Source organism: Boleophthalmus pectinirostris, unplaced genomic scaffold, assembly GCF_026225935.1.
Source record: "Boleophthalmus pectinirostris isolate CB_2022bp ecotype Guang Dong unplaced genomic scaffold, ASM2622593v1 HiC_scaffold_18, whole genome shotgun sequence".
Taxonomy (NCBI): Eukaryota; Metazoa; Chordata; class Actinopteri; order Gobiiformes; family Gobiidae; genus Boleophthalmus; species Boleophthalmus pectinirostris.
The window spans coordinates 27,221,674-27,234,422 of NW_026571133.1; the positions used below are offsets into that span (position 1 = coordinate 27,221,674).

The following is a 12,749-nucleotide window of genomic DNA, read 5'->3' on the forward strand; positions in this document are numbered from 1 at the left end:
GCAGAACATCAACCTTAGATTTGTGAAGTGAGATAGATGGACCATCTATCAGGCCAAACTTTTTGATTGTGCTATTTTATTGTGAGCAATAAAATGATAACGATTAACTATTCTCAACAAAGGCAGAAGTCAATTAAGACTGATATCCATTGCATGACTGAAGCCCTGGACTAATCATTGACTACACAGAAAATAGAAATCCAGAGAAAACTCATTTGAAAATAGTCACTGCTCAAAAAGCAAAATTTGTACAGTGTCAGCATACACGACCACCTCTTTCAAATAAAGGGGCATCAAGATCTACAAACAATGTTCACAAGAACAGTTGATTTTAAGTCATGCGACTGCAGTGACACAAGAAATACTGGATAAAAATGTTCATCTTTAAAGCCATTGACAGCACTATGGGATGTCTGTTTGCACCCAAACAGTGACTACTGCAAAGCAAACACATTCAGGTCTTTTCTTCCTCAGTATAGCTGACCTCAGCATCTAACTTTTCTAACCAATACATTTTTTACTAAAGTATTTGGATATAAACAGCTTAGTTTCTGAGCCGTTTTAAGTATTCCTTAAACATGTAGCCAGCAGTACCTGTAGAAATATGGTTGTGCTTGACAGACAAAACTAAAATTTTAGGTTTTTATTCTAAAATACGTTTGTAATTGCCTCTTTGAGGCATAATTTGAACTTTAATTACAAGAACAGTTATCTTTTTAAACTGTTAAAACACCAAATCAATATATTATGTCCAAATGCACCCATCTTTTCAAAAAATATAGCATTTCAGTCATCACGGCAAAATAATAACAGTTCTATAAATAATTTAACAAATCTTGCTTAGTTCTTTCAGTGCTTTCAGTAAAGATACTGTTAACCAGTAATGTCTTGTATTCAAGTTTCCGGATGGTACCTTTTTACCATCATGCATTCCAAGTATCACTGTTTTCTTTCCACTGGCTGCAGAAGACATAGTTCACTCCCAGCTGACACAATTGGCAGATTGTTGTCACGGTGATGTCCAATAAGGTGGCTTATGCTGTCAAACACGTGGTCTTTTGTCCGTACCTTAAAAAAGATACATGTTGGTGTTATTCGTGGACATGGCTTATTTTAGCATACTTTACATTGGATTGTAGTCTTTACCGTTCCTTCGGGGTCCACCAGCAGCAGGTGTTTTGCAAGTCCATTGTGCATACCAGTCAGTACATAGGATCCTGGATTTGTAGTGCTTTTCCGAACAAGGAAGTCCCCATCTTTATTCAGTAATTTCTCAGCATCCCGGCGGCTCATTTTGCCATGGTACCAGGGCTTTTCCTCTAGCTCCTCTTGTGCCCGAAAGGCCACAGCACGCACAAGAAGGGGGCTCGAATTGTCCACAGATGCAGCCTTGTAGAGACCAGAAACTTGGGACTGGGGAGGAACCTGGGATGGCGAGTGCGACTGGGAATGAATGGCATCTTCAAACGGCTCTGGTATAGGAAGGTCAATTGGAAGAAAAAAGGCAATAAATGGATGTAAACTGTATTTTACCTATTCATGCTCACTTTCTGAGGATAAAGTAAACTAACATTAATTCATCTTACATCTACATATAATATAATCAGCATAAGACTTTTTCAGAGAAATTTAAAAGGTGCGCTATGTTAACTTAAAACATGCATTCTAACTGTGAGCAGGGCTGCCACTCAACAGATCTGACCTGTAGCTTGGCCTGGTGGAAACACATGCTTGTCTTCATGAAGATATATTTAATGCCATATTGTGGAAAATTCCAGGTAAAGCATCTCCGTGAAGACAAGCAGATGGTGCAACCCCTAACAGAAAAGTACTGTAAGTCCTGTTTATGTTTTTTATTCACTTCCTATCATACATAGCACTTTAGTAGATCAACAAAATTTGTCATTAGCAAAACAGATGTGGAAGTTAAATTTTTTTGCTATGTGGATATGACAGTAAGCCCTTTCTGAGCCAGAAGCATGTGAATAAGAGTCCCTAAATTAACGTTGTAATTACTGAATGTGTTACATTGTTAGGAGCCTCCTACACAGGCCATTAATGTTTCTAATGTGTAATTAGATTGCCATAGTGATCTCTATAGATGATCTCTTACAATGTACAAAAAACAGAACCAAAGTTAAACCTACGAGTAAAGATAAACGAGTATCAGTGTTTCTACTGTAGAACATAGTAATTTTTATGACACCAATTGATGTAAAACAGTAGTTGGGAAACCTTATTTCTTTGAACTCTCTGTTCCCTTTGACTACTGCTATAATATCAGTTCTGAGTACAAATCTGCTGTAACTTACTCATGTCAAAAAGATCTTTGGGAGGGCTATCTTTGGCTCCAGTTGCAAAGTTGCCCTTTGGGACACTTTCGGCTTCCGCATGCAGTGCTGCCAGCACCTGGGCATCAATCTGTTGGGTGTTCATGTATGTTGGCATTTCTCCTGCCTTTGTAGACTGACCTTTATTGTCAGGCAAACCACTTATATCAAAGGATCCTACAAATTTAAATGCAGACAAAAACAAATCACAGACATGTATACATAGAGAAGAGCGAGCATTTCCCCCCCCAAAAAGTAGCCTTAAAAAAATGAAATGTGTTGATAAAGGAAGTGTTGGTCCTGGTTCATTCTTTGTCAAGTTTTGATTTGGACAATTTACATTTTTGTTTAAATTTGAACTGACATTGGTGTGTCAGATGGGTAAATATCACAAATCAACTATGGTATTTTATTTCTCTCACTGTGCTGTAATAATGCAGATATTCTGTTGTTTTTCTATGCTAAATACTTTTACCTTGTTGTATGAAAATAGGCCTTTTGTCATCTCCCCAGTTTTCTCCACAATGCCGTCCTTGATAGTAGGTCTGATCAACAGCTCCAAGGGCCATCTTGACAGATACAAGTTAGTATCATCTACATTTTACATCACTGTCATCACACAGGCTGCAGTGAAGATAATATACCTGAGTGCCATCATGTGCTGTATTTTGATTGGTCAGTCGGGCATCAATAAAGCCTCCAGGCGGTGGCATTTTACCAGGGATGTTGTTGTAGTATGGGTGATCTGCTGGCTCCTCCTCCTCCTCTGTCCACTGCAAGTCTTCCATGTTTAACACCCTAGAAATATGACATTTTAACCATGACAAAAGTTACTGAAATCATCCTATGCAATGATAAAACCATAAAATGTAATTTGATGGACTGATAGATTTGAATATATCACTTTTCTACCTTGGTCATTTTTGCAGCAAGGATCAACTCAAACACACATTCTGACACTAATGTAACAAACACATGACAACTAAGGCCCAATGTTTTGAATACCTTTAGTGGGAGGTTCATTTGTGTTGACACTGCAAATAGCAGGTATTATTTTCAGCTAACCTGTCTTGTGTGGAGGACATCTTGTTTGAAGGACACTGCAGGTACTGCTGAAACCGTAGGTCAAAGGCCTGACCAATGGTGCTGATGACGTCCTGGGCCAGGCCATCAGCACATTCCAGGATATGGCATGCTTTAATGACATCAACAATATATTACATACATTGAGCTGAATGTTAATATTAACATGTAAAAGCCAATAACCAGCTACCTCTTCTATTGACTGGATCCTTTGCTACATAAGCAACATAATCTGTGGTTTCCTACAAGAAAAACAAACATTTTTTACAAATTTTATAGTACTTCATACATATACTTTAGTTCACACTGGACTAACTTACAGGGTCTCCTCCTGATGCGAAAGAGATTGACTGCATATGGTGATTGGCAATGATCTGTCAATAGAAAAGCAATACAAACGTGTTGAGTACAACTCGAATAACAAAATAATTTTGGATATTGTACGTCAGACTGTAGCAGCATCTACTGGCCATATCAGGAATGACACATACATTTTCATTCATCAAAATGAGGCTGTATTATATTAGTTGCATAACAAGAACCTTATAAAAATGTGGACATTTATGTATCATGTATTCAGAGGATCTTATAAATAAAAAGGAGCTGACCTGTTTGCAGTCAGGGGTCATCAGATTCAGGCTACTGGTAGAAATGTTTAGATTGATGGACATGCCAGCAAACTGTAAGTTGCTTTTCCCCAAGATACTGGATAATGCCTTAGATGGTGGCTACAAAAACAGGACATTAGCAGATAAATATATGGATTGTCTTAAAATGAACATTGCAAACAGATGCCACAAAATATCTCAACACAATCTGGATCAACTGAAGTTGATATTTTTTATAGACAAATTAGCTTATTCTATCAAAATATGTCATGCTCAACAACGACAGTATGCATTTTTAATATGTCACCGATATAATAATGAACACAACATTAGATTCTGCTCCTCGCTGGCATTTGAACAAGCTTTGTACTGAGAACTGCTTTGTTTCCTTTCCCACATAAGCACTGCATGTAATGTGCACACCAACACAGTGACCAGCTCATCCTTCTGATCACAGATATTGTGCACTACATGAGTCACTAAGCATTGGAGCGATGTGCAATGCATCTCAGGCTGGAGCAACGCCCACGCACATACAGCCCCATACCTTCAGCACTTTCCTCTCGCACAGCCTCTGTCCTTTTAAGCACAACCCCTCCCTGTTATTGTCTCTTGCCCTCTCTCCCTCTCTTGCTGTCTTTGTTTTCTCTCCTTTTACACAAAGGGAGGGGAAAGAACTTACACAAGGGGTGCTATATATAGAAGCAGGAAGGGTAAATGAATATCTAATGCCTTTTCCTCCCTTTCTATTAATTGTATTCATAAACAATCATTGCACTAGCTCTAGCACCAAGAAAAGCACCCTAATTTTGTTCATGTTTCCATCTCTCCTGTCCTTATCTATGTCAATCCATGTACCTTTCGTTTGCGGAAAGCTCCTTTGGTCCCAGGAACAGCCTCACACACCAAGCTGATGGCCTCCCTGGAGGGAGGGTGAGAAAGGGTGAGGACAATATGACAGTTATGACAGAAAATATGGCATAATTATCTAACAATCTTTTTTAAACAATATGGATATGATAAATAAATGTAGTGCACATTTATACAACACATCAATGTATTAGCCCTAGCACCAAGCAAAACACCTATGCTCTTTGTACCCAAGACAAATGTACTCTCATGGGAAATCTGTAAATGAAATGATATAAAGGTTGTTTTCATTTCTCTAAAACAGTTACACATCAATGCGATTTCCTTTTCACAGTTACAATGGATTTTGACTACAACTGACTGTTAATTCATTGTTTAACACTGTTTAGTAATAACTGTGTGTCTGGTTGTCCATCTTCTAATGTTGCCACTTCACCCACTTCAGGAAGTCAAGCATAAAAGTGAACATGACATGCACCATCCCCTGCTCAGCTGAGCTTTGCTGCATGGTAAGGCTGCTGTTAAATGCATTATATAGCACTAGAAATGCTGTTTTATTTAACATATATTTGTTCAAAATGAAAAGCAGAACACTACACAAGATACCAAAGATAATACTATTACATAAGTTAGACACGTTTTAATGTCAACATTGAATAGCCATACTATACAAGTCTAGGAAAAACTCATACAATATAAAACTATTAAGACATCGTTCACCAATGTTGTTTAGATCAACCTTTTTCAACTATTTTTCAAAGCAATTCAAGTTAAATATGGTTTAGTACCAAAATGAAAGACACACATAGTTCAAAACACACCTTGTGATCTGTGACCTTGTGTTGAAATCCAGAGATCTCATTGACCGTAGGACCTCTATACAGCCCAAATACTGGAACAAAAATGTAAACACAAAATCCATCAACTTATATTAGTGAATAAAATTGACCTAATGTCAATAATAATACAATCTGAAATTGAATTCTGAATGTAAATATAACATATTAGTCTGCATATTATGGTCACACCAGACCCAAGTGCAGACTCCCTCACATCACAACACCTACTCATGACATTACAGCATCTCCTGATTATTTATTGGGCCAAACAGGAACATTTTGTGCTGACAAGATCCTATTATTACAATCATCACATTCATAGTTAGCTAGCGATTAAAACACCCAGTCTTCTGTATTCTACTGAATCAAATGTTATGACCTTTTTGTCACTGGGGGTAAATTGAGGATACTAATGATTTTGATTTTGCATCACATAATTTTATTGATCTATTCTGTTCTTTATGTTTACATTTGGTATCTGTCTACCAGTGTTTGTAGATTTACAGGTTTTTATGCAGATTTTTTTGTTTTTTGGCCTAGTACTAAACAACTACAACACTAACTCATACATATTAATATTATGACTAGACTAGGTACCTCATAGAGTTTTATGGTACATTAACTAATTACATCTATACCAAATATATTATGACTAGGGTGATTTCCCATGTTCAGCAATCCTGTTAGGGTTAACACTGTGGTGAACAACAATGTCAGAGTATACATGGTCAATTTCAATAGTGCATGATGTGTGACAGTTTACCACATGATCCAAATTAATCACATTGTATTTGATATTGACCAGGCAGGCTCCTAACCACAGAACATGCAGGGGGGTGGATCAGCAGACAGAGCCCACACCCCCTCTAACAGAGTACAGGCTTTTACTAGCATTGATGGGACAAATAAGTGCTCTTGGCCTTAATGCAGTTAATGGAATGTCATGTCGGTCACTAACACTAGAGCCTTTGTTTGGCCTTGCTGTAGTAGGTGTCATATGATCATCCATTTGGCATGCAACATATTTTACCAGATGTAAAACTCTTCTTATGTTTGAATTATTCCACAAATAACACAGAATCCACTGTACCTTTTGTGGCTGCTTTGTGGTTCTAACTAAAATGGTTTATTCCACTTTCTACCTTCATTCACTTCACACTGTCAAGAGCATCATCACTCCCCATACTTGTGACTCACTGCCAGCATGATGACATTCACAGCTCTTTTAGTTGTGAGCCAACCCAGGCTCTTTAAAACCATGTAGATTAGCTTTTGTACACCAGATATAAAATGTTATTTTATACACCTTCAGTAGGCTTACCTCCTGTGTGCTAAAATTGCTCATTGATGTAAACAACTTACACATCTCCATGGTTACAAAAGCAGGCTTCAGTGTACAGATTGTTTTTGCTAACAACATCGTTAGATAGATAGTTGGCACAATCCATCTTATCATTTCTAATTTAACTATATCAGTATAAACAATTATGATCCGTACTCTATGGCCTATGGTCTAAAATGGCAGTTAACATGCTGACACTAACACTAACATTTATCTCAAGGTTAAGTCACATTAAAAACAAGACCACCAACCTTGACAATGTATGTAACTCCTGGTCCTGAGATCTTCTCACTGGAGTGTAGCCATCCTCTAGATGGTTTGCTGACCAGTCCGTCCCTTCCACCTGGATGCCAGTCCTCAGTTCCAGGCAGTAGCTCATCCACTCGGCTCTTCTTGCTCATGTTGACCACTGTGGCTATTTGTGAACAGGGGGCTGACTGGGAAATACAGTGAGTGGCTCCCACCCCAGAGGCTCCTGCTGCTGTTGTTGTCACAGCAGGGCCTGAGCCACTGGAGCTGCCGGAGCCCGAGCCCCCACCCCCCTGCAGCTTAGACACAGCCAGGTCCTTGACAGCCGAGGGCAAACCCTTGATACCCAGCAAGCTGCCGGAGTTGGTGAATTTTAGGTTAGACACCTTGTTGATGAGTGTACACAGGGTGGTGCCTCCATCCTCCAGGTGGTCGGAGTTGTGACCAGTGGCGGTGCTGCTCGCACTGGTGGGCTGTACCTCAGATGGGGGTGTGTAAGATGTCTCGGCAGCAGGCTGGGGACTGGCCGAGACCTTGGGGTTCATGGACAGACCGTGGAGAAGATCATCGACGGATGTTACTGACTCATTCCTGAAGCGGTTGTATTTGGTACGGTGAAGCATGCCCTTCTCTCTCTAGCTCTCTCCTCCTCTCTCACACAGAGCACACAGCCTGCCTCTTTCACAAGTGTGCTGGCAGACGTGGCTGAGCGCTGCTGATTAGCCTCCCTTGTAACATAGCAGCAGCAGCAGTGGTAGAGGCAGCGAACGCCTTGGAGCAATCACAGGCCACCTGACTATAATTTTCTCTACTGAGGGTACAACGATGCCTTGGTTGACTTAGCTCTTGGTTCTGCCACGAAAGTCCAACCTGTTTCTAGTTAAATCCAAAAGTGCAATCCAATCTGTCAAAGAAACAATCCATTGAAAGCACTAAGAATGTGCTGGATGAAAAAACGTCTGTAGAAGACTGCCAGTGCTGTGCAGCTGTTTGGATTTCTGATGATAATCTGTCGCCTTAAAAATCCAAGTAAAAAGAAGAGAACAGATTGAATGTGGCTGATCATGGACACTGTGAGGGAAGAGCAAATACTGTGTACTGACTGCTGCCTGCCTGTCGGCTCAGAGCTAAAGCATGACTCACTGATCTGAGAAAACCTTCTCAACAAAAGGCTTGCTGAGCACTGCAAATCACTTCCTGTTGGAAGGAGAAAGAAAACCTCCCACTTACAGCATACTGGAACCAATCAATTATTGAATTCCCCAGTCTGATATTTAATCTAAGTCATTTTTAGCATCCCATTTGATTCTCTTTGCAAAAAACAAACAAACAAAACAAAACAAACAAACAAACAAAAAACACAGGGATACTAGTGAGGGATACTACTTATAAAAAATGTTTATAGTAATGAAAAAGATATGTCTGCATCTATGTTTAAACTAAAATGTGAAATGATTTTGTTTCATACATACATGGGACACATATGATTTAATACATATTAATATGTATTAAATGGATTATAAGTATCTTACTATCCATGCTGCTTTATATCAGCTGTCAGTGATCTATTAAATATAGCATCAACAAAAAGCAGTTGAAGGCACACAATTTCAGGTACAAGAACAACTGTAGTGCAATAGGCTATTGGTTAAAATGTAAAATGACTGGGAAAAAAGAAAACAGAGGGCCTGCAAACAGCATGCGTCTCAGGCAGGTGCAGGCTCAATGAGAGCAGCCAGAGAATAAAGGAGATCTGCCCGAGTCTCCTTAAAACCAGAGTCTATGAAGCATATTTGTCTCCAAGAAAGCAGAGAGCACACAGCCACACATCATTCATGACAAAATGTCCAGGAGCAGTAGTGAAGGCGAAGCACTGACACTCATTCATAAGCAGCTTCCGCTCTCACCCTGCTCTGCTGCAGATTTCGCAGTGCAGTCCCTTCCAACATATCTCCTTCCTGCTAGGCAAACATGGAAAAAAGGAAAACACGACAGCTTCTCTCCTCAGAAACAAAGGCACAGACACAGGCAGGCAAGAAAACGCGCGTCCTCCCGCAAGAAGCGAGGAGGCAAAAAGGAAAAGACGACAACAGAGCACGAAGACGAAGCATGCAGTATTTAGCCTTTTATGTGAATGAAAAAGCAGACTGGCATACCAATGTTTCTGTGAATGGAAGCAAGGCCCTTCTGCCTCTGCAAGGCAATCCCTTGGGATGGCATGATCTTATCCAATGAGGAGCCGGCTGGATGACTCATTCAGGGGAGGCTTGCTGAATAGTGGAAGAGACCATTCCACAAACAGGTACTACTTTTTTAATTGTTTCGAATAATTTGAGAAATCATGCAAGTAACATTAAAGGAAATGCAATTGTTTGACTACACTGGACTATAATTCTGTTGACAGTACAATGATAATAATAGAAGAATAAAAATAACACCCCTATTGTTGGCTATGTGATTTTTTTTTTTTTTGGTCTTTATTCGATGAAAAAATCATCACGTAAAACGTTTAATTAGCCTAGTGATTAATAGCTTACAAGACTGGACTAACTCAATACTTGGATGTTTAAAAATAAGCAATTTTATTGACTATATTGCTTGTAGGCCTATAACACTGCATTGTCATCTCATTCACAAACCTTTAGACCTAAAGTGGGCGGTACGGTGGAGGAAATTAGCTCTATACCTAACAGCAAGAACGTTCAGCTTAATAATAATAACATACGAATGTCTGTGTATTTATTTCAAGAAAATGACAAGATGAAACAAAAAACACAAATTATTCCATGTTGTAGGATAATGTTAGTAGTAAATTGTGTGTGTGTGTGTGTGTGTGTGTGTGTGTGTGTGTGTGTGTGTGTGTGTGTGTGTGTGTGTGTGTGTGTGTGTGTGTGTGTATTTATTGGGAGCATTTCATTTTCCATCACACTGAGCGGTTACATAACCTTTTGGTTGATGTACTCTAGTTCCATCAATAAAGACCCAGTGACATTTTCAACACAGATTTCACAGACCCATACTTTACTTTTACTTAGAATTATTTTAAACGAACATTTCTGCACATCACAAAAGAATAATAAAAATCCCAAATAAATAGTTACATAATATTTACGTGTCATCACCACATTTTAATGCCTATAAAACTGAACTAGAGTATAACATCAGAATTGTAGATTTTGCTGTTTAACTGTGATATTGCAGATTTGTTGACCTTGGTTTAATTGTTGTATTATTATCATTGTAACTAGGTCTATCCACATGAAACAAAAACTGGCACAAACATCTTATCTATCAGCAAAAATAAACAAAAATTAAAATATATTAATATTATATTGCTATTAAGAAAGTGGTGTCATCATTTATGGATCAAAGACCTACGCTGAGATATTTAATTCAAAAGCAGTGAATTTCCCATAGATTTATCTAGGGTTCTGCCCTCCACTTATTAGCTGCAAGGAGCCAATCACGTCAGATATTTGTCATGAGTTCCCAACGGTCTGTCTGTGACTGAATCTATGAATATGAGCAGCTCAATACCAATATCAGATCTTCGCAATTTCATTGTGGAACTTCTTTCCTCTTTTCATTTTCTCTTTTCTAAAGTGTAAAGTAACGGATGGTTACTGGCTGTCTTCAGAAAAGCAAAGTCATGGACAATATCCATATGATCCGACTTGATGACAGGGTGCCTCAAATGTAAAATATGTAAAATACTTGTTGATCAAGTCTGTTAGTCTACTAAGAATATTCACTTACAATGTCACACGCATTTTCATTTTCCCGAGACCTCAGCCAAAGCTCTGACACAATTTCATTGTCAGTAATCCTTTATTTAAGATGCCTTGTTTAGGCTGCAGTGGTTGAGTGAATATCAGTGGATTATTCTCCCGGTACACTCTACATCACTGCATGCATCATTTTGGTTGGAGACAGCACGTTTTATAGGCTAGATCCACTGCCTCAGCATACATTTCTGTATTGTTGAGATATAGTCAAATGAATTTCACTTCATGTGAAAATATTAATTCTGTACATTGCAAAGTGACTTGTCACTAGAGGGGACTGTGTAGCCTGTTTTATGCTGTGCTGCACTTACAATTTACCACACAAGGCGGCGTTGTAGAGATATATTTACAGTGACCTTCCTAAACATTGAAATACGAAACTAAGTACATTAGACTATTTAATATTCGTGTACTATGACCCTCTCATAGAAACTTCAATTGAATGAATGAATTTTAAACCACAGTTGTTAAAATGCAATATTTTGCAGCATAGGCATAATTTCAAATATAGAAATAAAACATACCATTAAGACGAGGTTGGCCAATCCATTCACAGTTTCTACTGCTTTAACGTATACTTCAAGTAACCATACATCATGTCATATATTCCGTGCAAAAACAAACCACATATCCATAAACTCCAAACACCACGACCTTCTTTGTTTTGATAGGACATAACCAGGTCATGTGGGGCATCCATCAATGTAATAGCCCCACCCATCTTGTCCCAAACACTTGGGCATCTACTTCAGGTTTTGTGTCAAAACCCAGGTCCAGAAGAACCGCATTAAAACAAGACAAATATTGTCTGCCATTTTCACATTTTAATGCTCATCACAGCTTTCCTGTTGAGAAACCAGTAAAATGTTGATTAACATCTTAATAATTGCACTGAATCACATATACACTGAATTAATCTGGTACAAATGATGGCTTTGCACAGCACAGCACACTCATCTCTAAACATGGACATACCCAAGCCTTCTCCCATTTCTTAAGCAGCCGTCCATGCTCTACAAGTGCACTCTTCCACTTGTTCAGATATTTTGATGGAATGGAGTCTTCATCTGCCAAATAAATTGCATAACAATAATCATCTAATTGCACTCACATAATCATAATGTAGCGTATATGAGAAGTACAATAAAAATACTCCACACCAGTCTCTATACCTCCAAAGGGGAGTTGGAGGTTAACTTCAGATTTGTCATTTCCTGTGCTGGTCTTAGCCACACAACGGTATTGGGCATCCTTGATCAGGGGCCCCTCTTGGAGCCAGCTGCTCACCAGTGCATGGTCCTGACCCAGGGGTCGACGGTACTCCATTACAGGGCTGTCCACACTGTGCCCATTCCTATGCCAGTGAATGCGGACATCATTTGGACCTGAAGGACAGAGTTGGGACCAGTTGACTCCCTTCAACACTACGGTGTGTATACACAATACAAATGTAATCAGTTTAAATTAAGCACTTGCCTTTGGCTGAAACTTGCTGCAACCTTTTACATTTGCAAAGCGTGGTTTAATCTTCATGCATTACAATGCCTTATACCTAGCTCCATTAGCCATTCTACATCAATACAAAACAACCTTGCATAAATAATTGTGCTCTGAAAACATACACATCTCTTTCTTTTAATACC

General features: G+C 39.0%; 1 protein-coding gene across 1 annotated transcript; it reads right to left on the minus strand.

The window, feature by feature from the left end:
• Window positions 1–654: 654 nt before the first annotated feature.
• shc3 (SHC (Src homology 2 domain containing) transforming protein 3) lies at window positions 655–12,668 on the minus strand. Its single transcript, XM_055153646.1, has 15 exons — window positions 12,279–12,668; window positions 12,082–12,173; window positions 11,631–11,951; window positions 7,324–8,337; window positions 5,713–5,783; window positions 4,880–4,943; window positions 4,022–4,141; window positions 3,734–3,787; window positions 3,604–3,655; window positions 3,396–3,525; window positions 2,975–3,128; window positions 2,806–2,899; window positions 2,313–2,507; window positions 1,147–1,472; window positions 655–1,068 (listed from the first exon to the last, which is right to left on the minus strand). Exons 4-15 carry the CDS (start codon window positions 7,942–7,944, stop codon window positions 940–942), a joined length of 2,010 nt encoding a protein of 669 aa, XP_055009621.1. The 5' UTR covers window positions 7,945–8,337; window positions 11,631–11,951; window positions 12,082–12,173; window positions 12,279–12,668; the 3' UTR covers window positions 655–939.
• Window positions 12,669–12,749: the final 81 nt, after the last annotated feature.

What these genes read in the sequence shown, in the direction of transcription:
- shc3 (XM_055153646.1), bottom strand. Translation starts at nt 7,944, where the DNA reads ATGCTTCACCGTACCAAATACAACCGCTTCAGGAATGAGTCAGTAACA. An exon ending in TCGCATCAGGAGGAGACCCT is followed by an intron (nt 3,656 to 3,733) that starts GTAAGTTAGTCC and finishes TTTTTCTTGTAG; the next exon opens with GAAACCACAGATTATGTTGC. An exon ending in CAAAGATCTTTTTGACATGA is followed by an intron (nt 1,473 to 2,312) that starts GTAAGTTACAGC and finishes TTCCTATACCAG; the next exon opens with AGCCGTTTGAAGATGCCATT.